Source organism: Cygnus atratus, chromosome 3, assembly GCF_013377495.2.
Source record: "Cygnus atratus isolate AKBS03 ecotype Queensland, Australia chromosome 3, CAtr_DNAZoo_HiC_assembly, whole genome shotgun sequence".
Taxonomy (NCBI): Eukaryota; Metazoa; Chordata; class Aves; order Anseriformes; family Anatidae; genus Cygnus; species Cygnus atratus.
This window is the reverse complement of record NC_066364.1, coordinates 684,700-709,323: the sequence shown is the minus strand read 5'-3', so window position 1 is coordinate 709,323 and position 24,624 is coordinate 684,700. Positions and strand designations below refer to the sequence as shown.

Here is a 24,624-nt window from a genome sequence, read left to right as displayed (position 1 = left end):
AGCACCAGCTAGAATGTCTGTGCAGTGCTGTTTTCTCTCATCTTTCTATCCCGTTGTGAGAGTATTTCCCTCCCACGCGTGCAACGTTAGCAGTCCCTCCTCTCTGCACACCAAGAATCCTGTTCCTTTCCCACAGGCACAGAAAACATTTTGCAGAAGGCGCCGTGGCATTTCCACGCTGGGAGGCTGAGCAGCAGGAGGGAAGCTGCATGTACTGCCTTGAATGTGAGGGGGGCAGCTGTGTGCTGTGAGGTGACAGAGCTGGGACAGGCTGCCCAGGGGCTGTGCAGTCTCCTTCTCTGGAAATACCCAAACCCCTGGGATCTCGGCGTGACCCTTTTGGGCTGGGGTTGGACCAGGATTCTCCAGAGCTCCCTGCCAACCCTGGCAATAGAGCTTAGTGAAATGGTTTAGTGGAGGACTTGGTAGTGTTAGATCAGAGGTTGGACTGGGTGATCTTGGAGGTCTCTTCCAACCTAGATGATTCTGTGAAAATACACTTCACTGGGCTAAACTGAGCTGCATGGGGCTAAATTGGGCTGCACTCAGCTAAATTGGACCTGTTATACTGCGCTGGGCTGCACAGGCCTAAGTTGGGCTGCAGTGGGCTTTACGGGGCTAAAATGTGCTAAAATGGGCTCTGCTGGCTCAAATGGGCAGCACTGGGCTAAACTGGGCTAATTGGCGCTGTGCTGGGCTGCACTGGGCTAATTTGGGCTAAACTGAGTTCCACTGGGCTAAATTAGGCTAAACTGGGTTGTACTGGGCTAAACTGGTCTAAAATGGGCTGTACTGGTCTGAATTGGACCTTTTATACTGGCCTGGGCTGCACAGGCCTGAATTGGGCTGCAGTGGGCTGTACTGGGCTAACACGCTTAACTGGGCTCCGCTGGGCTCAAATGGGCAGCACTGGGCTAAACTGGGCTGTACTGGAGTACTGTGCCTGGCTGTGGGCTCCCCAGCCCCAGAGGGACACGGAGCTGCCGGAGCACACCCAGGAGGGCTACGGAGGTGCTGAGGGGCCTGGAGCAGCCACAGGACGAGGCCGGGCTGAGAGAGCCGGGCCTGGTCAGCCTCAGGGTGGGCACAGCCACCCGAGGGGAGGCTGCCGGGAGCACGGCACCAGGCTCTGCTCGGCGCTGCCCAGCGGCAGGACGAGAGGCAGCGGGCACCAAACGGAGCCCGGGAGGTTCCTGAGGGCTGTGAGGGGGCAGCACCGGGACAGGCTGCCCGGGGGCTGGGCGCTGTCCTCTGGGGAGACCCAAACCCCCGGGGTGCTCGGGGGGACCCTGCTGGGCAGGGGTGGGACCAGGGACCCCCAGCGCCCCCCACCAGCCCCGCCACCCGGTGGTTCTGTCACAAGGGCGCCCGGTCCCACCCCCACCCTGTCACCGCCCGCCCGCCCGACTGCACTGCCCGCCCCCGCCCCCCCCCCCCCAGTGCGCATGCGCGGGGCCGCTTGCGCTCCGAGGGGCCGCTCGAAGCAGCCGCTCCGCGAGCCCGCGGCGGGCGCGCGCAGCCTCGGCGGCTGATTGGCTGAGGGGCAGGTGGGGAACGCGCGGGGCGAGCGCGCGCACGTCCGCCGCCGGCGCAGCGTCCTGCCTCCTGATTGGCTCCCGGCCGGCGTTTCGCGAAGAGGGCGGGGCGGGGCTCGCGGGCCGGCTCGCCGATTGGCGGAAGGGGGGGCGGTCGCGGGCTGTGATTGGCGGCGGCGCGCGCGGCCCTGCGGAGGCGTGCCGCGATTGGCTGGGCGCCGCGCGGCGGCCGGGGAGCGCTGGAGCGGGGAGGCTGAGGCGGGCGGGCGGGCGGCCCCGGGAGGTGCGTGAGGGGCCCAGGGGCGGGGGGGGAGCGGGGTCCGAGCCCTGCCCGGGCCCGCCCGGTGCCGGCCGCAGCCCCCCGGAGCCCCCCGGACCCCTCGCCTCAGGCCCGGCGGTGCTGGGGGGTAACGGCGGCGGGCGGGGAGGTCGGCTTCTCTTGGTCAGGTTTGTCGCTGTGGGGCTGCGGGTGGTTCTTCCTGAGGGCGGCCGTGCGCGTATTGCGGTTACAAAGGACAGTAACCGCTCCCTTAGGGGGGTCCGGACGTGAACAGTTGGGTCCGTGGTTCTTGGATTTATAAAGAAGTCGAGTTTTAAGCTGAAAGGAGGGGAAAGGCAGCCTTACTTTTTCACAGAACTTTCTTTTTTTTCGTCCTTTTTTTAGGTTGTCTGTAAATGTTCAAAGAAGGAGCTGAGGCCAGGAAAGTGAGAGTTGCCCTGAGAGACTTCTCTACGTAATTCAGGTATGTGACGTGCTGTGACTGACTTACGGTATTGAACATAGAACCTTAAGTTAGGTAGCTGGTCTCAGTTACCTGCTCATCCACACTCAAAAGTTCTATCACAGTTTTTCACTTACAACAGACTTCCGGTGTGATTGAAGGGTTTCTGCGTTCTACTGGAGGTATTGACATGTACAAGTATTCCTATGTGAGATGCTGTTCTGTAGCTTAAAAAAAAAAGGCAATTACATTGCTCATGCAACAGATCTCTTAGCTGGGGAAGATGAAAACTGATAAATGTTTTGTGAAGACCTAGGAGAACCTTCATAGTATGGAGAGCACCGGTGTAGCAGTGCCTTCGCCTTTCTGAGGGGACTGGTGAGCCCCCCAGAATGGTCTGGGTGGCACAAGTGTACTTTGTGAGCTGTGTCTGTGCTGCTGGAGAAGGCATGTCTGATAGCATCTGAGTCGTTAGAGTTTGCTCAATAGCTGTGCATTACTGCTCTTTAAAAGTGTTTTGAACTTTCAGTTTTCTTTTCTTACTCAGGTTCCTGAAATTGACTCTGTACTGTGTGAGCTTCCACATTCTGATGCCCTGTCTGTTGTGGCTGCTCAGGCAAAACGTTCGATGTGCCTGTTTCAAAAAGATAAAATCCTCAATGCAGGTTGTAAAATTTGAGAAATTGGCCTGAATAATTGTGTTTTATTTTATTCTTTTCTTTCTTTCCTTGGGAAGTATATGTGGTCCTATACTGCTAGATGATACTATAAAGTCCATTTGAAGAAATGGAGGTAACTTAAAAGCAGCAGTTTAAGATCATTGTTTTCCGTTTCCTCTTTTCTAAAGGATATTTTAGATGAGCAGAGAATTTGGATAAAAGGGCAAAATGTTACTGACAAGACTTTCTTTTTAGGGAAGCTGGAAAGAGGAGAACTAATCACTATAGGCAGGGTAGCGCAGTTCAAGCAGTGACCTCTCATCAGAACGTGTATTTTGCAGCGGCTCTCTATGGTCTGTGCTGCAGTCTTCCCGAAGTTATTTTCCAGACTACTCGGTTCATGTCGTGCTTCCAGCAAAATTGTTTCTTTGACCCTTGAAGTCTTGCCGTGCTTTCACCTGTCCAGGGTGCTGCTCCAGAGCCAGCTTTCCCTGGTTGTTGCCTTGGCTGTGTTGTCCTGTTTAAATCTTCCTTGGGCTTCTGCTTCTTGTCATACGCAGGACTCTTGTCTTCATTCTGTAGCTGCTTGATGATCCGTTCCCAGTCTGCAGCTGAGCTCTCCATTACCAGGAAGGGGGCTTCCTTTTCAGGTGTTTGGGATTTTTTTTGCCAGGTTTTGTTGTGTGCTTGTTATGTGACCTCACAGTTCGGAGGACGTACCCAGCAGGTCTCTGTGTAAGAGCTGGATGACCCCCCATTTACCAATGTCCATTAAAGTTCTTTGCTGGGAATACAGAAGCCACGATAGCATTTGGGCTGCTGTGGGCAGGTCAGCATCGTCTCAAACGGTTTGTTTGCAGCAGACTGCCTTCTGTCGTAGGTTGTTCAGAATGGTGAACTCCTTTGTATCTTGTCTGTGTTGCAGCCAATATGTTCAGGCTTCTTGTTTATCACAAAGTGTAGACATTTCAATAATGATATCAATTAAAGTTAAGTGATGAACGGTATAGAAAACTTAGGAAGAAGCCGTGATGCAAAAAGAAGGGCTTTTGCAGTACTATAGAGTTGATAAACATTTAAAAATTATGCTTTTTAATTATATTACACACTCAGTACCTCAGGGTGGCATTAAGAGTGCTAACTTAAAATTCCTGCTAACTATATGGTCTTGCGTTATCTGCTGCATGTTGTGGAAGTATACTGACAGCTTTTGAAAAGGGAGAGAATATCGAGTCTTGAAGTGTAAACCAGTGGCTTGAGGATCAGTTGGCATCATTACGCAGGGTGCATGGTACGTATGGGCGCAGTACGTTCTCAGTCTGTGTACCTCAAAGAGTCTGGCTTCATGCAGCTGGTCATTTACAAGCTTTTTGGGACCTAAATGATGCTTTTCTAATAAAGCTCCTTGCATATTATTCCCTATAACCTTTAAGAGGAAAGGTAACTAGTTTAGGTTGGATATTAGGAGAAGTTTCTTTACTGCAGAGGTTGTGCAGCACTGGGACAAGTCGCCCAGGGAAGTGGTGGAGTCACCGTCCCTGGAGGTCTTCAAGAAACGTGTAGATGTGGAACGAAGTAGAGTGGACTCAAGTACTAGGTTACAGGTTGGACTAAATGATCTTTTCTAGGGGGTCTTTTCCATCCTGAATGGTTCTGTGATTCTGTAGTTCTCCTACTACAGACTGCCGTGTCTGTGCCATTGACGCTGTCGTTGTGATCACCGAATAGAAACGAAGGCTACTTCTCTGTAGGCATGGAGGGCTGGTTCTCAGAATTCCACTCAGAGCACAGCCTGGTTCTCTTGCTATTATTGTTAATTTTTTTTTAATCAACTCTGTGGTTTCAGGATTATGCTATTTGGTGATAAGGATTTGAGTTCGTAACATTTGTGTTAAGTTAATACTTCATTTTTTTCCCCTGAGTGCTAAGGAAAAGAAACCATGATTGTATAGTGTGTGTTTGATTTTGTGTTTAAACAGGTTTCTACTGATAAACTGTGGCTAAACTTAAATAGTTTCATGGATATTTTCCAGTCCTGTGGACTTTCAAGGCTTACCAGAAAGAATGAAAGTATTTTAACTTCTCAGCTGTGCTTAAGTAATACAAATTTATAAAAAATAAATAAATAAAAATACACCAAGGAAGATTTTAGGCAACCTAAATATGGAAGGCATAGCAAGAGACCTTAGAATGCGGTATCCGTTGTGGAATTTTATTTGGCCAATTTTATCTGTGTGAAAATGAGTGGAATTATGATAGCAGATACTCAAACTTTTTGAAATTGAGATATACATATGCAGTGTGTACTGTAGTTATGAAACACTTCAAGTTATAATAGCTCTACTGTAAGCATTGACTGTAAATGCAGCATTTTTTTAGTCTTTATCTGTCTTGCTGCTTTCAAGTGCTGCTTTTTATTTCAGTTATGAGGTGGAGGGATGAAGGTGGTTTGTCACAAAGCAAACAGTGGGGAAGCTTAGTCCCTAACTTACGTTTTCCAAAACAGAAACAGTGACATAGTTGAGGGATAAAAGCTCTTAGTTTTGCAGAAGTAAATGGCAAGAAAGGTCGGTTATGTAGAGTTTTACTTGGCTTATTTTACTCCTTTCTTAAAGAAGAATCTTCATTTATGTTCAAAGTTGGTCAGATACTGGGGATGTTGAATCATAGGTGATTAAAACAGGATCTAACAGTTCTTTTGCATGTTACAGACACGTATGTCAGAACAGAAATAGAAGAACACATGGTGCTGAATATTAAGGACCATAAATTCTAGAAGGGAATTCTTGAATCTAGTCTACACAGACAAGTTGGATGGAGGCAGGGAAGCAAGGGAAGTCTCCAGTTCTACTCCAGTGTATTCTGGCTTAATGCATGTAGGTCAACTTTTTGTAACACCTGAATAGACTATGAGAAGAAACCTCGGGCAGCAGTAAATGTTGAAACTTGGCTGGGCAGTAGCATCAGTTAACGTACTGTAATACGTCGTGAACCTGCAGGTGTGTAGCAGAGCAGACAGCAAAGCGTTTGGAAGCAGATGTGCTGTGCAGTATGCACATTACAGTGTTTCTTGCCCTGGTTACCTAGTGTATGCAACTAAAAAAATACTTATTTTTAAAATAACGTGGAATTGGAGCAAGCCTGCAAGTCTTGAGAGGCCTAACTAGGAGTGCTGAACGGAGCTGCCTGGGTGTGCAGGTTGTGGTGGGGTTGCCTACAGGAGGTGGGTATTTGTGGGGCAGGCAGAATGCCGCGTAAGAAGCACAACAGTATTCCTTGAGTTTGTTTGTTCGTATAACTCTTTGCAGTGCTTATAGAATCTTGTTTTTTGATTACTGTTTTTTTCAGTAGAATGATCATATCAAAGGAAATAATGAGACAGTAGGGAGGCACTGATAGTTTTGACAACTAGTTTGGGGACAGCCAATATTTTTAGACCAAAGTAGGTGCCATGCTCTTCTGACACTTCAGAAAAAAAATAAGGTTTTCTTACACGTGGTACTATAAATATGTTCACTTTCCTGTTGACCGTGACAAATGGCAGATACTCTTTTATAGTTAGTGTGGTACCAGAAATTTACATTCATCTCTGATGCTTTTTCAATAACCTGTAACACTTCTTTAAAAGATAAAAAAGACAACTTTGTAGATTCATGAAGTTAATGAGGATATTTTTGCCTGTTAAATTAATGCAGGAGATAAAATGATCATTATGTAAACAATGAAACCTTGGATAAGCTTTTCTTTTTTTTCTATAATTCAGTTGTGGTACCAAAAATAGTCTGTGTTTCCAGGTGTTTGTCGCTGCCCCTTGACAGGAACTTACCGTCTCTACAGGTGCGCCAAAGGAGCAGCGATCTTCTCCTTATGGGCTGAAACTTTTAATCTAAGCTGACCGCATCTGAAGCGCGGGGCAGGAAGGTCTCACACGAATTACTGCACTGACTGGTGAAGATGGTAGCAGGCGATAGGAAAGTGGAGGTGGTGACGTGCTGAAAGTGGTATTACCTTCTGATGTGGATGGGCTGGGAGGAGAGCAGTGTTCGTGGTCTCGCCCAGCTAGCTAGAGAACAGGATTAGTTTGCCTTCGGTCGGTGCCCACCTGTGTGTGTTATTGGGCTGGTGCCGCATTCGTTACTCCTCGTGCTCATTCCTCTTCTCTAGGTGGGGAGAAAAGGGCAGAATGTAACTGAAAACATTTCCTAATAAATATTTCATTTTCACAAAGAGGCAATTTCAGAATTCTCTCATGCTCTAGTAAGCAGTTCTGGGAAGCTGTGCGGGTTAGCAGGGGTTTGTAGGGGTTGGGCTGGGAAAGCCGGGTAGCACAGGCTGCACAAATCCCCTCCGGCGTTACAAAGAAGGCGTCTTCCCTTCCTGAGAGGGAGAGTTGAACTATTGATTAGGGTCTTTCTAACTTCTTACTGCTTGAAAATCATGGGGTAATATTTCACTTATCTTACCTAACATTAGCAGGGCTTTATTCTGAGGACACCATTTTAGCTGCTCAATTTGTTGTTTGCGGGCTCATGGTAAGTATATAGGCGTCACTTTTAACTTGATCCTCAAAATAACAGGGCGGGTTGTAGAAATCATTTTTGTTCCTCAGGCTTTCTGGCAATAAAGAAAAATACGTGTGATCTCTCTGGTGGTTAAAGAAAAGCATTTTTGTCTTTTAGGCACCTTGAGCCCAACATCCACGTACACTTTCTTTAACTTGCTGGAAAACTGATTTGACTGTACAATACATGCTTAAACATGCAGTGTTGTCCTTAACAGCTTGTGGTTTTCCTGTTCCTTGGGCTTAACGATGCCTTCTTTACTAGGACTGCATGTATATGGATACATGCCTACAATCTGCCTCGTGGTAGTCTCTTAGAGCTTGCTTTGCTTTTGCAGCTTCAAAAATGTTAACTCAAAAACTGCAGTATGTAGACAACTAATGTTCCATGCTTACTGCTCGCCTCATCAGCCAGTCTCTGGTCTTGCGCTGTGAGGTCTTTGGGGCAGGGATTGCTCATTTCATGCAATGCCTGGAACAGAAGTTACACACTTGAACTGAAGTGTTTTACTACTTAAATGCTACGGTGATTCAGGTGGACTGAAACTCTACCCAGATGGGAATTTTTTGTATTTTGTCTTGAGGTAATCCAGAGCCACTTTTTAAAATAGCGTTGAAAACTTTGGAAAGAAACCCATGATTACACATTCTCTTGTTCCATCTTTAACTTGTATCTAGTAGAATCTCTGTTTATGAATTTCTTCCTAAGTGGGAAGATAAGCTTGCTGGTCTCAGGCCGGGACTTAGACCGGTGCTATGGTCGTGAATTAAAGCACTGAGGAGCAGCTGAGCGTGTTGCTGCATGCTATGTGCTGTACAAACAAAGCAGATGGCATTTTATGCCTCAAAAATTTTAACAGCTTAAACAGAAGTGGCAAGGCATGGAGTAGGGAGGTGTTTATTTCTTAGCACTGTTTTTTTTTCCAAACTCAATTGCCCGTTAATTTAAAGGAAATGCACTGTATGATATGTGCATGGGTTTTGATCCACTGCATTTGTTTAAAAATAAATAAATAAAACCAACAAAAACAACCCCATTGATTTGTAAGTTTGTTTGCAATGAAATGCAATATGAGTTTGGTCTTTGTCCAGTGGTTTTTTTGTTCGTTTGTTTTTTACTTACACCCTTCTAGACTGAAGCCAGCTCTGACTTGTGAAGATCTTGGGCAAGCATTTGAGCTTTCTGTTAGGAAACTATGGACTAGAAGTTATGTACCATTTTTCAAAGATGTTCTGTTACTCGTGTTGCTGCAGAAATTGAAGTAACATTTTGAAATATTTTTAATACTTTTGTGCACAATTATTTATGGTTTTAACGAACTCCAGTGATGGGAGCAGTGTTTGAAATCTTAGTTAAAGCAGAATAATTATCAGAGAGCTTTAAAATACACTTTAAAAGCTGATGGTTTTGGTCTGTTAGCATAAGCCATTTGTCTTTTTCTTTTTTCTCCCTGGGTTTTGATCCAAATGTGTTAAATATATCCCCTTGAAATAACTTCTACATCTCTTCCATTTTCCTTGTAACAGGCATAGTGGAATGAAGGAATACTTCTAATCATTACATATATTCATGTTTGCTGATTAAAGTGAGGTCAGACTATGAACCCAGTGAGAATGAAAAATGAAGAAAAGAGCAAAAAAAGTAGGACAACAGCAGGTGTTCAGATGGACAGAGAGGTGAAGGAATGAAATCAATCTTTGGTTTCTGGTTCAAATTCTTAGAAAACAAAAGAGGAAAACATACTTCAGTATTGTTTTACTGAGCTCAGCCTAGGGTAAATAAATACAGGCTTCTCAGTAGTATACATAAATTCATTTTTAGACTTCAACAAATTATTTAAAATTATTCAAATGAAATGAAGATTGAAGCCATAGAAATTGAGAAGCCCAAAACAAATGATTGAAGTCCTAAAGCAGATGTGACAGCAATAACTTCTTTCTGCAAGCACAGATATGCCCTAGTTTTTTATTCAATATCTTCAGCTCAGTGGCAGGTTTGTTAAAATCTTCAAAACTAAAGGAACTGACAGGGGATGTAAACTCTTCTTTAAAACACCTGTGAAGGTGGATTCCTTCTAATTAGAAAATTGACAGAAAATTATTAAACTTCCTTCACTGTGTATCTAGTACGTTTAGATCAACATACATTCCAGTGTGGTATTCTGATTTTTTAATTAAAAATTATTACTGAACATAAATAGGGATAAATATGATTTTATCCTCACATAGCAACTGCAGTCTTCCTAGCAGTGATATCGAATATTATTTCTGCTAGTAAAAGGCAACAGCAAGAATCTGAACAAACTCAAATTTAATAATTCATAAATAAGCTTGTATTTCTCTGTTCTTCTGTTCAGCTGATGAGGCTGCATTTCATTATAAACAATGCCTGGAAAAAAACAGTTACCAAATCATAAAGTCTTCCTTAGGTTGTCTTACAGGTAGTAATACAATATAAAGAAAATTCAAGTATTTGAAGCCCCCCCCCCCCCCCCAAAAAAAAAAAAAAAATCAGACCTCTCCAGCTAAGACACTGATTGATTCAGTCAGAAAGTTAGAGTAACCAAGAAGCAGCAAGGAGACACCTAAGGTGGGGATGTGGAACCGGGATGGCCGTGTTGCAGTGCGTAGTCATAGCGGGGTGGAGGATGTGTGTGAGGGGCTGGGGGGAGCAACGTGTGGCTGTTGGGTGGTGGCTGTAGCTAGCGCAAGAGCCAGGGCTGCTGCCTTAGCTGAATCAACTGCGTAGTCTTCCTCCCGCTGATTTGAAAAGAAAAAAATGTTTAGGCCGTTACCTACAGCTGATGAGCTCCAAGAAGAGCGAAACCTCTTAAAATAGGTCCTGTAGTATTGGCCTAATGCCCTCCCGAGGGGGCTCGCTTGCATTCGTTCTTGTGCTGAAGCTGCGAGCGTGATCCAGAACCGCAGAAATGCACGCTAGTGTCATCAGAGGCTGAACCTGATAAAGCAAATAGAGGATAAAAACAGTCGTTAGGTTTTACTTTTTTATTTATATCATTAGTTTTTATCCAGCCAGGTAGAAATATGTAATTCACGCATGCATTGTAGGTGTGGGAGAGAATTTTCAAAGGTAAAGAAAAGGGAGAACTGCGGAATAGAAGAATGGAATATAAACAAGAAAAGGGAAAAAAAATGCTTGGGTTTATGTTTCTGTTGAAGATTGATCAGATGGTGACAGTAACAGTAGCAGTTCCCACCTTTATCAGTATGGAATTTATAAATTATCTTCCATACTGACTTTGTCATAGAGGTAATTCGTGAAGCAATCGGTGTTATTGAAAGAGGGAAAAGATGAATGGATAAATGAAAACAGTAAACTCTTCTTGAAGGTCTGCATAAAACTTCCTAAACGGTATTTTAGTAAGGTACTTATTTTGTTCTTGCTTGGTTTTGTAGTAAGTGTATACAAAAAACATCACGTTGAAAGTTTTTTATAATATTCAATAAGAATCATATATAAATCTAATAAGTGGTTTCATTAGTGAATATTGTACTTCAGTGCACATACTTCCTGCTAATCCTCAACACTATAAATGTAAATAATAGGCAACTTGAACTAATCCTCCCATAGGATTTACTACAACTCTTTCTGTTGTAGTAAAAAAAAAAAAAAAAAAAATTATAATACTACACCTCAGTAATTTTTGACAGCCTCTGTCTCTAACCTGAATGCTTGGAGAAGTCAGTTGAGCACATGCCTGGTGACAGCATGAGCTGAAACTGGAGCAGGCTGCGGTTTGCTCTCACTATCTCTGAAGTTAAATCAGTAAATGGAATCCACAGCGTCAGGTGCTGGCTTCAGCAAGAACTTCAACACCTTCCTTTCTGGTTTCAACTCCAGCATACATGCCTGTTAAGATTTTTAGACCTCCGTCAGTATTAACACCTCTACCAACTTATCTGACAGATAAAAGATAAGCTCTTTGCCAGTAATGGGTTCATCTTACTGATTTCGGGTTTGCTTCCTTTAACAAGGTTTCTGCCTCTTGACGTAAAGCAGAGCTGCGTGCTGTGGAAGCAGCACCACACTCACTTTAAATTCAAGCGCTGTTACTACTACTGCAGGCAGAAAATTCTGAGTCAGACTTGAACAGAGCATCTGTGCGCTCTCTTGCAAGTTCTGAATTTCAAGTCTTCGACCTTTGGTAGATAGGGAGTGTAAATTTAGCCCGTGCTATCAGAGCAAGGACTGATGTGAAGACCAGAACCTGTGGAACATGCTTTTACTTCCAGCTCTCCATGCTTATCAGAATCCTTGAAACTTTGGGACACATCCAGCCAGAAGGATTGGCTCAGGCATGCAGGGTCAACTGAAGTTGGTCTTAACAGCCGCTAAGGAAGAAATGCAGTGGTTGAACATCCTCTTAGTCCTGAAGTGAAGCAAGAGCTGTCATAATGCAAGTATCGTCTCCAGATTGCTAAAGGTTACAGAGCAGCTCTTTTTGAGGAAGAAATACCTACAGAAATTATCCAGGACAGACCGTGGAGACTCACCGTCACATCACCATGACCAGAAGCAGAGTTGGTTATCTGCCCATACTGCTTTTTAGTTAAAGGACAAACGGGGCGTTTTGCGAGGATAGCAAAAATGGATGCTCACCATGAAATACGTCTGTGTGTGAAATTCACACCTTTATCATGTTTTAGGTTTTTCCTGAAGTTGAAAAGATTGGTGGCAGTTTCACTTAGCACTTGAAGCAGTTTAGACCTCTCATTTTCTGTTGATTCAGTTGCGGCTGTGATATTTACGATGACCGTGACTTATACGTCTTGTTAGCAGCAAGCAGGAAAGGAAAAGAACCACAGGTTGGTTTCATCTCACGGAATACAGATGTTTAATTTGGAAAACACTGGGGTGAGGAAAGGGGAGGCAAAACAAAACCAGACTGATGCATTGTCTCACCGCTAAGAATGCGTCAGGATAGAGAGGAGGTAAGAAGAACCTCTCTCTTCTGTAAGAGCAAGGTTACGTTCTTGCCCAGAAGAGAAATGCAACTGAAGAGTCAGAGATCGGTCCTTGGGGTCTCACCGTTCCCAGGTTAACTCTGTTCTGTCACTGTCCTAAACATCACAAATGATCATGACCAGAGGGTGAAGCGAGGTGTCTGCTGAAGGAAATCGTAAAGAATGCAGGCTGATTATTAGGAAGTTTAGAAGGACTGTCAGTAATTGAATTTCGTTTGTTATTCTATTGTCCAGTATGGAGGCATGTAAAATTATGCAGATAGCTATGTCTTTCTCCTTTAACACATGTGCTATGATAGTATTCACCATTGTTCTTATAAAGGTCTGATTAATGTGCAGGGTAGTTTTAATATAAAATTCCTTCCTGATTTAATTTTCTGAATCAGTGTTGATACCTGCACGGGTTTTCATCTGGAAGTTCCAACTTTTGTAGCAGTTCGCACCTTCAGGAAGCATCAGCAGATGTGTGAACAGCAACAGGTCAAATGCATTTTGTTATATTCCATTGTTACAGTAAAACTTAATTCTGAGTTAACTGTATTTTGGAAAAGCTTTTTTTTCCTGCTGCCTGTAGCAGTTGTGATCCTTACCTGTCATCTTTCGTTGGTTCGCACCAAACACTACTGTCTGTGTAATGCCTTGCTGCTCCTGGCCATTCCAGTTAGTCCTGTGCAAAGCTGTGATCCCCAGCTTTTTGTCTTTACTTTTTGTTCAGTCTGTGGTTTCCTGTCCCAGGCTTTTCCAGTTCCATCACAGAACAGTTGGAGTTGGAAGCACCCCTGGTTCTTCTCGTGTTCTTCCCTGGGCATCTGCTTTGGGATCCTTTTGGAGACATGACACTGCTTTGGCAAGCTGGCTTTGGCCCTGTTAGAAGCTGTTATTTTCTCATTAGAACACTGTAATAAAATGATTAATGCTTTTAAGCGTGAGCAAGTATGTTTCTTCATCCAAACCCCTTCTAATCATTTTGTCTGGATTTTCTATTACTGACGTCCAACAAATTGATCAGGGTTACTGTTACGGAAAGCTTCAGGTCAAAAGCTGAAGTTCTGTGGCAGAACGAGAACCATTCCTCTGACCAAATGTTTAGAATTATTAGGGAATTACGTGGTTAACTTCCATTGACCAAATGTTTAGACCACACCTGAAAAATCTGCACGTGATTAGTTCCTGAGTTGTGGTTAATTGGGCTGTGCTAATGTTTATCTGCAGCACATTCTGAGCGTGGAGAGGCCAGTTTGCTTGTTCACATCCCATTTCAAGGGCATCACTGGGCAGATGAGTCACTCTTCTGCTTTGCAGAGGGAATGAAGGATAGTGCTAGCTCCTGTAAAAGCGTAAGTCCTGGTCAGCCTCACCGATCTGCCTGCGAATTACGTATGGCACTGTTCCATAGCTGTGGTCCATGCAGCTTGAATGACCTCTTAAAAAAAAATAAAAAACCGTCAAATCCTGATAGCTGCAAAGCGACGCAGTGTCTGTAGGGAAAGAGGTTGATATTATGGTAATGTCATGACTTCACATGTACTTGCTACCAAACAGCACCAAAATTAATTGCAGCACTTAATGCAATGTGCAGTCTTAGCCCAAGGACTGGCAGATGTAACATTATCGTGATGGTTTTTTGCTCTTGCGGAAGATTCAAGTGGTATTGTGCCTTATGTCTTGATAAAATAGTCCTTACTAAAAACAGTTTAAAAGACCAAGTAATTAATCCTCCCCTCGGAGTCCATCTGTTGTGGAATTTAGAGAGGTGCTAGCACTTGAGAGAAAGCTGCTTACTGGTGCAGTCACTGGCATTCTTCAAGACGACATGCATGTTTCATGGGACGAGGAAGTAAAGGGAATATTAGAACTGAAAAACTGCTCGTAGGCTTGGGGCAGTGTGTGAGGGTAGCAGGAATATCTGGGTGGACAAAGTGAATCCCGTAGGCACAATTTCCTGGAGTTTGGCTTTTGGAACTCGTGCTTTGGTGCACAGCTTGAGGTAACGCGTTGTGAAGAGCTTTGGTTGAGAAGATAAGACGCTGATTTTGCAGATGCCCATTTAACTTAATAAAATTATTAAAAGGAGTCTGAAAAATGGAACTTACGCGTATGAAAAAAGGCCATCGTTTTTTTTCCTTGAAAGCAAACAAAAAAACCAGAAGCACAGAAGCACATAGGTTCTGAGTCTGTGATTTTCTTAAGTAGGAAACGTAACAAAATAATGTGTATTGCAGATTACATTACACAACCAAGCAGTTATTTTCATTTTATGAACTGGTAAGGGTAAAGGTTTTGGTGGCTTCCAAGACGAATATATGCTGAGATCTTTACTGGAAAATAATTAACAGACATTGGAGGACTGCTGAGGGAAGCTGTTAATCAGAGAGTGTGTATTAAGTGCCAAGATGCGACTTTCTGTTCCTCGGTTGACATTTAAGCCTAATGAAATCTGTCCTGCCATGCTGCACGAGGATGAGCTGGCTATCTCCCTAAGAGTTGGATTCTGGTGTGATTGTAGGATGATTGGTGTTTTCTTTTACTTATACATATATATATACATACATACATATATATTCATTTTAAAAACATTTAATTAGTTGGTGAATCTGGTAACAAAAGAATAATATAATGTGGTAATTTTAAGTGAAAATTTGCACCAATGCTGAATTTAGTCACTTATTTTTGTGCCGCAGTTGATTGAAGTTCAGTATTTGTCTTTTAGGGCTATACAATGAAGTAAGCTGTAGGAGGTACTAAATTGTCCTATGCTTCCTTACCTTGTGGTGTAAGCTGCAATATTTTGATGTCGTATCTTTCACCTGTTTTCCAAAGACAGCGAGGCCTGTGTTTTGGGCTGGAGGTATCGAAGTTAAATGAATCTTTACAAGTTAAAGGGAGAGGAATGCAGCGTGCCTTCTCCTGTTGAACACCAGAGCCTAAGCTGCAGATCTGTAGGGGCTCTGCACGTCGTTGGCTCAGCCGCTCATGGAGAGGTCTGTCTTGCTTTGGATTTTGCAGACAAAATCTCTGGACTTTTTAGGACTTTGCATAATATCGCTACGTATTTGTATGCAAGGTGTTAAAAAGCCCAAAGTAGTTCTCTCTGTAGTTACGGAGAGATGACTATTTCTTTCTACTGGTCTCACTTACCAAATATAACCAAACTATTTCAGTTGAGGAGTGAAATAATATTGTTTGCAGTAAGTTGCTCTTGTAACAAATTCTAGCACAAACAGTGTTTGCGATTTTTGTCTTCAGAATGATTGAGGAGAGTGGGAAGAGGAGGAGGACAATGGCGGAGAAGAGACAGCTGTTCATGGAAATGAGTAAGTAAGAAATTTGAAGATAATGTCATTTGTTCTTTACTGAGAGCTTCATTTTTAGAATTTTACCAGATCATTTACATCTTGTTTCCGCAAGACCACTGCCTCATCCAGTGAAAGTCATCCTGGGTGCTGGTGAAGAGGAGAGTACAAGAGGTGGGTCACAGCTGCCTAAAGAGTCATACGTTCCTAGGTTATGTAAAGCTCTTTTTTAAGGAACATTCATGTTTCCTGTATATGGTGATTTCTGAATCTGCTTTGTGGACAGCTACTAAAATAAATAATGACAAAAAGGTCATCTTTTACCTTAAATTGCACCACAACATTAGTGTGACTTGGAAGTGAAACAGTTTGAGGGTTTTGGGGGGTTGTTTTTTGTATGGGACCGTTCTCTGAAAGATAGGCTGCAATTGTTGCTACAAATCAAGTGCCTGTCTAGAGATGATCTAGATTAAAGGAATGAGACGTAGCTTTCTAATACGGTATGAGCAGTTAGAAGTAAAAGATTGTATGTTTGCATGTCGTCATATTATTTTACTTTCCTATTGAAACACGGGACTGAATGAAACACCTAGGTTAGGCAAGCACATCCTGTAATCCCAAATATAGGCTGATGAGTGTCTGCCTTAAAACAAGTAGTATGTTAGCGCTACTATTTTTTGGAGGATTTCCAGAGCATCGTTCTTACTGTGGTTATAAGTGTCTTATAATTTCAAGAACAATTTAATTCTTGGCTAATTTATATCTGCTTCCTTTCCTGTGAGAGCTGTCTTGGACAGTATTTCTCCCCACCTTCCCAGCTCGGTTTGAGTTTGTAGTCATATCCCTCTGTGGTTTGTTCAGCACATGGCACAAGCTAACACCTGCAGTCTCCCTGCTCTACACCTCATCTCCTTCTCTGCCTCTGCGCAGTTTTACTTAAGCAAAGATGACTGCAATTGTACGCGATATCCCAGGTGAAATCTCATTAGGATCTTGTAGACTGATAATAGTACTTCTCCACTAGAAAAGCTTTGGCTGATACACTGGAGGATTACATTTATCTTTTATCTTCAGAGTGTTGTAGTCGGCTTGTCATCGCTTAGTAACAGCTAGGTGTGTTTCTACAGATAATGGCATCTTGTTAGTAACCACCTATGCCCGTACCGTTTTCTCTTCGATACTAATTTGGTGAAGAGCCTGTTAATCCAGTCCTCAGTCATCTGATTCTTACTTTGATATTCTAATTACCTTGCAAATTGATGATACCTTTATAGCTACTGTAGCAAAAGATTTCTTCTGAAGCACCCATAATGTTTGACTAGAGTGCTGTCTTCAAAGAGTTCTCCTGGCAGCCTTATTTGAGGCTGTCATTCGAGGAAGGGCAAACAGAAACTGACCTGCTAGTTCTTAGCTTTGGCTAAATTGTTAACAAAAATATTCAGAATTCTTCTGATTGTGTACGAGATAGAACAGCTAATTCTTCTGATTATTTATATAAGGTGTTTTTTGGTTTTTGCAGCTCTGGTTCTTGCTGGCTTTTATCAGTGAAAGTGCTGGTGTATGGACACTTTGAACAGCCTTTCTCTGTAAGGCTCTTTAGTGAGTCAGATGAGAAATCTAAGGTCTTCGAGTTTCATCTGTCCTATGGTGGAATATTTCTCTGTGAAGGTGAATGGATAAATGTTTTCCTTTCTAGATGAGCTTCTCATATTGTGATGTGCAAAATCGATGCTTTCAGTGATCGTTTGCTGTTGGTCAACACGCAAGTGTTTAGGTGGTTGCTGATGTGAGACAAAAGTAGATTTGATGGCATTCACCCACATTGGACACGCTACCCCAGGATGCGTTTGCTTTATAGTACTTGCGGAGCTGTGTAACGGGCCAGAACTCTGTGCAAGCTATTCTCATTTTTCTCACCTGCAGAATACACACGGAGTTTCTTATGGGCGGGTGTGAAGAAGATGGAGCCAGACCTGTCAGTCCAGCGGCAGGATACGAGGCAGTGGGCACAAACTGAAAAACAGCAGGTTCCTTCTGAATCCGGGGAGAAAAACAGTTTTACCCTGGGTGTGGTTGAGCCCTGGAAGAGGCTGCCCAGGGAAGGTGTGCAGTATCCACCCTGCAGATGGCCAGAACGCAGCTGAACAGTGTCTGGGGCAAATTTCTGTAGCTGACCCTGCTTGAGGGGGAAGGTTGGACCAAATGGTCTCCAGTGGTCCCTTCCAACCGCAACTATTCTGTGATTCTGAGCTATACAGGTTGTCTTGAAAACACATCCTACTTTATCTTCAGGTTGTTTAGAAGAATGACCTTCTTCCTTTAGAAGAATGGACTTTTTTCTTTTTTTTTTCATGTAGCTGTTAAATAGCCTTTTTTATATATGTATTTGTCTTGAGAGAGAGTGGTGAGCCTCCAAGTCCCAACAGTCATCAAAGCTATAAGGGCTGGAAGTGAGGGCGAAAGCTGATCAAGTTTTACTGCACATGTACTTGTGATATGGGGTGCATGGCTAGCCAAGGACTGGACACCATAAATGTTTCTGCTAGACTAAGCGTGTTTTGAAGGCTCATAGTCTGTTCCAGTGCTTTCTGTCCGTTGAAAGGTAGACGCAGGCACCCTAATTGAGAGTTTTGAAAGGATATTGCATACGAAGCACAAAATCAGTTACTTTGTTCTAGTCTTGAATAAGAATACTTCACTGTACGTTATTTGGCCAGATACTTTCCTGAAATGTATCAGATGCTAGATTCTGTAGATGATACAGTGAAATAATCCAGGAATGTGTGTTGCACCATACCATCATGCAGATGCTCCTCAGGTGTTGGCTGGTCCAGTGCCACTCTTAGGTAAGCTGCCCTGGGGAGCCTTGGAGTGGGAAATTGGTCATTGTCCTCACTGATTTTACAAGTCTTTTCACCTCCATCTTTTGTGATGGAGAGAAATAATTCTTTTATGGCAGTTTCAAGACAGAGGACAGGTCTGTGCAAGGCCAAGCAGACGCTTTGACACTGTATTTGCAAATTTGTAATGAAATACCGGAAAGGCAAGAAGACCTTATTTTTGAAATTTGCAACTGTGAGTCAGTGGGTGCAAACACAAAGGTAATTCAAATGAGGTATTTGCAAGTTGGTTTCTGAATTCAGAATGCTGTAGGAGTGAATAAGTTATCACCTTTGAGCACCGCCCCTGATACAGCAGTCAGATACCTTCTTCAGCAGGATGTGGGTTTGTTGTTGTTGTTGTTTTTAAGTGTCTTTTAGAAGTCTAGATTCTATGAGTCACAGTTTTCTCCATTTCTCGGTTCTGTACTCATCTAGGTTGTGACTTTTGAGAGAAGCTTGAAAGACTACAGCAGATCTTGCTTTCATGCACTCCCGTGACAAAACAAGAGGTGCAGGATCAGCGTGCATCCATACCCCTGCCCACGTGCAACTGGATTGTTTCACACTTCACCTTAGGACTCCATTGATTATAGGACATAGCCACAAATGCTGTTGAAATGTGAGCCCATTTAAAAGCATTTCTGTTTATGATTAATGGGATTTTCAAGCCTTGGACTGTTGGCTGCTTCCAAATTAGAAATGATCAATACCAGACTTTAGACCAGTATCATTTATCATCCCTGCATAATTTATCATCTTATTTGATCATGGAGCCCTAGAATGGTTTGGGTTGGAAGGGACCTTAAAGACCATCAACTTCCAATCCCCCTGCCGTGGGCAGGGAGCCCTGCCCCCAGCCCCATCCAGCCTGGCCTTGGGCACTGCCAGGGATGGGGCACCCACAGCTCCTCTGATGAGGACAGGAGATGAGCAGATCTGGTTGGTCTTTGGCAGAGGGTTAGTAAAACCTTCTGGAATTGCTCAAGTTTGTGACGTTCAAAGTAATTGCAGTGCTGGCAGGAACTGGTAGATGTGGTACAGGCTAGTGATAGTTTATAGCTTTCAAATCTTTCATGATGTGGTATTGTGTGAAGGTATAATAGTACTTTTAAATGTCTCGAAGTGGGAGGTTGGTGGTGAGGAAAGGATCCTCTCTTCTATGCTTTTTCTTCTGCTTCTTACCTTATTTGGATCTATTTGAGAGAAGAAAAGCATTCTCCTGGTGGGGCTGCAACGCAGATGGTGGTAGGAGTATCCACCCCCCTTTTCTTTCTCGTCTATCTTTTGTATACATGTCTTCCAACATCAGTGCAGTCCTCTTCTTACACGCTTGCAACTTGATCGATTTATTGCTTCCATTTAGGGACTTCAGAGTTCTCGTGTCAGTCTCACACTCACCTCAGTTTATAATACACTGTTGAAAATGACTTCTTCCTGAAATACCTCGTGAAAATCTTTGTCATTGGTACTTGACAAAGATGATGTATGTGAAGAAACAGTCATGCCACTTTTGAAGTAATCAAATAAGCTGAATGTCATAGAGGAAAGAAAAACGCAAACTTTTTTTTATCCTTAGGGGCACAGAATTTTGATGTCATCAGACTTTCAACGTATCGAACAGCCTGTAAACTGCGGTTTGTACAAAAAAGATGTAATCGTAAGTTATAATTACTCTTTATCTTCATAAATTTTTCATGCATGATGGTTTCGAATATTCTACCCATGTGAATTTTAAGTATAGCAAGAATAATCATCAATGGTAGTTGTTAACTTAAAAATAAATAGAGATTAAGTATATAATTAAAAAGAGGCAGTGATTTTTGACTGATTCTCTGGTTTCTTCAGTTTTAGTCTCTAATGTTTAAAAGACAAAACAAAACAAAAACTGAAATTATGGGCCAGATTGACGTATTTCAGTTGCCCTAAGTGTTGTCTGCAGACAGTCTCAAGCTGTATTAGCTCCTGTTCCACCGTGGTGTAGCACAAGCCAGCAGACAGCTAGATGCAGGAATGAGTTTGGTGACGCATAAGATGATCACTAGCATGAAAGTGTCCAAGATTTGACCATGGTGGCAGGTAGTGTAGCAGCCTTAAAGAATTAAGTTCACACCACGCTAGTCACTGTATGTTTTCTTATTCTCTTCTGTAGTCCTTCCACCTTAAATAGGTCACCAAAGTAAAGATTAATCCAAGGGTCAGTAGGTGATGCTACTTTGCATCCTATTCCTTTGTTGAACCGGACCAAGCAAAAAGCTTGACAGACTGATGTATGCAGGAGTAGCTCCCTCCTCCCCACGGCCACGATGTGGAATTGGTGTGGCAGAGGGCAGGAGAACAGCTGAGGAGTCCTGTGGAGGATGTGTGCAACTGCAGACTGAAGATCCTTCGTAGCGCAGCTGACCCAGGGATATGTCTCTGTTAGGGCTGTTGTGGCAATAACTGCAGTGCCTTTAGTTTGATGGGTTGCAACTTTTTCATTCCTTTGGAAAAGTGTTAGTTCTTGTCTATAGTTAATGCTTTTGAATTCAAAATATCTCTTAATTGGTAGCAAGGTATTAAGATGAGCTAATTATAGTGCATTACACGCTTAGTGTCCAATTCACTGATGCCACACACATGCCTTGAGTAACCTTTGATCCACACGTATGTACAGACGAGACTGCATTTATGATCTTTGTCTGGACCGTGCAGTGATCCACGGGCATGTGTTTGGTGTGAATACATAGTTTGGTTTTTATCGTTGTGGATTTTTTATGTGAGAAATATAAAGAGTGTTTTTACCTAAGAAATGTTAAAGATGAGACTTACTTTAAACCCTTTCTACAAGTTAAGGAAGGTAACAAAGAAAATATGAAGTTAGCGGATAGGTCTGTCCTTTGTAACTGTTGGATCGTGTTCAGTTTGGACTGATGGATTACTGTTGATCCTTAGACATCTTATCCCACTATCGTGCATACCTTTTAAGCTGTGAACTATTTTAAAACATTTGAATGTGGTTCTGCAGATCACTTAGTGTGGTTTTGTAAAACTATTTGACTACGAAGTTAACATTTAGATGCGCTAAGATACAGCGGGATAATTTAGGGACACACTTTGGAGTTCCAGATGTATGTTTACAAAGTGTTACGCTCTAGACTTGGCAACCAGATAATCTGGGAGCAGTTGTAGTTTAACTGGAACATCAAGTTCCTCCTTCAGCACTGAACTGCTAGTTAGCATGGGGATGTTCAAAATTACTGGAACCAATTTATAGTGGATTTTGAATATGGCTGATGTCTTTCTGAAATGAAAATGCCTGTCTTGAACACTACGTGATGGTGGAAGATCACATTTCTCCTTTATGTAGTTTTGCTGTCAGAGCACCCGGTTGTTGGAGGGCAGAATAAAAGGCCACGAGGACTCTGGGCACTGCTCTGTTGCTTTACACTAGCTGTTGCAAACTATGAGTATTGAGACTCTGTCTCTCACTTTGAATATGAACACGTAACGGTTAATTCCAAAATAGAAGCTAACACAGTATTCAGAAACAGTACCATGAAAGTAAGCTTGTATGCATTACAGAATAGAAGTTAATTTTTTTTCCTTTATTTTTAGTTCATCTTGTTGATATCTGGAATATGATTGAAGCCTTCCGAGATAATGGCCTTAACACTTTGGATCATAACACAGAGATCAACGTGTCTCGACTAGAAACAATCATTTCATCCATCTACTACCAGCTAAACAAACGCCTTCCTTCTACTCACCAAATCAGTGTAGAGCAATCCATCAGCCTTCTCCTCAACTTCATGATAGCAGCATATGACAGGCTAGTAACTCCTCTAGTTGTACTCTTAAACTAATTTTCTCTTTTAGTTAGGTGAATGCAGCCAGCAACTGCATGAGTCTCTGACAAACTGTCTGCATGCTGTTTCTCAATTTCATGAAAATGTGTGTTGCGCGCACACACTTAATGTCATAGTAGTGCCTGCAGAGGTTTACATTGCCACAGCAGCAATGCTTTGTCTTAAAATTTGCTTTCTTGATAAAAATGAGTTAGTGCCTTCTGGAACTTGCAGGGTGCTGTGAGCCAGGTATCTGAACTGAAATGCAACTGTGTTCTGTGGACTGTGATGAACATAATGTTAACTTCCTGGTGGTGTAGCAATGTTTTAAAAAGTGAACTTGTTTTGTAGAACCTTGATCAACAAGGCCATTTAATAACGCTACCTTGTTTTGACAGTCAGCTTGGATCCTCTTATAAATTATGTGACCCCATACAGACTAATTCTCATTTGTTGGCTGGAAGAAGCTTGGTTTCCTGTTCAGAGTGCTGCCTAGGCACTTCGTTGTGTCCAATTGTATGAGTTTCTTCTGCAGCCTCTTTTCTTCAGGGGTTGGTTTGCTAATCTTCTTGAATAGAAGTTATTTCTGTGGGTACTTTGAATAGCAACTGCAAATCTTTCACTGTTGTTTAGCACTTCCTATGCTTATTTTCTGATCTTTCTCACAGTCAGCTAATATTTCTGTCTTTCTTTTGCTTTTGCACTCCCTCCAAGCAGTAGAGAAGTACTTGTGGCTAGGAAGTTGATATAGAGACTAAGGAGTTCTACCCAAAACAACCTGGACCACTGAATATGCCAAATAGTTGTTCTGTGTGTAATGTCCAGGCATTGATCCATTGATATGACCTCTTCTTAAGGTCACTGAAGAGGAGGTAGGTTTCCACCACAAAAAAAGTCCGAGACTTCAGAACAATTACTATCTCACTAAGGACAGTTAAAAACAACACAAACCTCAGAGCAGGAGTACTGCTGTGACAGCAGAATCAAACCTGTGTGTTTTTCTCTCATCTGATTTTGTATTAATAGTGAGAGGTGTTACAACTGAGTTGTGATTCTGGGTCAGATGACGGTGGAAATGTAGAATTTAAAATAGAAATGGTTATGTTTTGGGGGACTTGCTCAAAAGATCTAGGCTTTAGTGAGAACTATGTTTGTCTCGCCCCTGCCCCTAACCTTGCAAGTTTGACCTCGTGTGCAGCCCAAGCAGCGCCCTTGTTCCCAGCACACTACAGCAGCTTCTGTTGAGCTTCCTCTGTCTCGCATGTGGGGCTGAGAGAAGCTGTGATGCTGCACTGTGTTGTGACAAGGGAGAGACAAGAATAAGAGGAGAGGCAGGCTGAGGCCCCTCTGCAGCAGCCATCATGGCAGACATTTATTTCATTCAAATGTACACATCTGCACTGGAATTGCATCGTTAGGGTAGCTGCGTGGAAGATTGAATCCACATAGCCTGGTAGCTTCTTACAACACAGTACTGGTGGTAACATCACAAGGTAACATTAGCACTCCACCAAACAGGGATGTAAATCAAAGATGTGATGCCTGTCTTTCCCATGGAGCTATTTAAGTTAGAGCTGATGTTAGGTAAGTACGAAAAATCCGTATAATGGGCTATAATGAACTGTTCACTCACTGACCCATAGAACAACAGTGATCATGGTGCAGAACTGATGGCTCATACTGCCTACAATGGTGAGTTGGGAGGAGGAATAACTTTGCTATGATGTTCTTTGCTGCTTTCTCCCACAGAGCTTTACATACGGGTGTTTGATGGTGCCGGTAGCTTATTCCAGAGTCTTGTTTTTCTCGATAGCCTTCTGCAGCTTTCCAAAATCCCCCACCCCAGAGTAGTGGCTGATTCCCGGACTCCATTTGATGGTGTCGGAGTCTTTCTCATGTCACCAGTCCTAGAAATCTCATTTGATTTAACAGCAGGCTTAGTCACTCCGACTTCTGTTTTCCTTTTTATACTGTAGGTAACAAACAACACCGTCTGTGGGTAATAAAGCAGTGTGCAGTGAGGGGGAGGGAGAGGCTGACCAACAGTCAAGGGAGGAGGTGAGCTGGCAAGCAGAGCGTGCGGAGCGATGTGAGCAGGAGGGACTTCATAGCACAGCAGAGCTGGGGGGGGCTCCCTCGCGTGCATCAGGAAGCGCCTGCGG

General features: G+C 43.1%; 1 protein-coding gene across 10 annotated transcripts in view; it reads left to right on the top strand.

Moving 5' to 3' along the window:
- The first annotated feature begins 1,725 nt into the window (after positions 1 to 1,725).
- DTNB (dystrobrevin beta) overlaps positions 1,726 to 24,624 on the top strand; it is a 199,798-nt gene continuing 176,899 nt past the window's right edge. For 6 of the 10 annotated variants that reach the window (XM_035568289.2, XM_050710128.1, XM_035568287.2 and 3 more), the window contains exons 1-5: positions 1,726 to 1,818; positions 2,200 to 2,278; positions 15,710 to 15,777; positions 20,215 to 20,295; positions 22,233 to 22,446. In XM_035568289.2, the coding sequence (XP_035424182.1) occupies positions 15,711 to 15,777; positions 20,215 to 20,295; positions 22,233 to 22,446 (362 nt within the window). In that variant the 5' untranslated portion in view covers positions 1,726 to 1,818; positions 2,200 to 2,278; position 15,710. Of the gene's footprint in view, positions 1,819 to 1,849; positions 1,983 to 2,199; positions 2,279 to 15,709; positions 15,778 to 17,679; positions 17,784 to 19,073; positions 19,258 to 20,214; positions 20,296 to 22,232; positions 22,447 to 24,624 lie in introns of those variants that run through there. The other 4 variants (XM_050710126.1, XM_035568284.2, XM_050710127.1 and 1 more) reach the window with 4 other exon arrangements.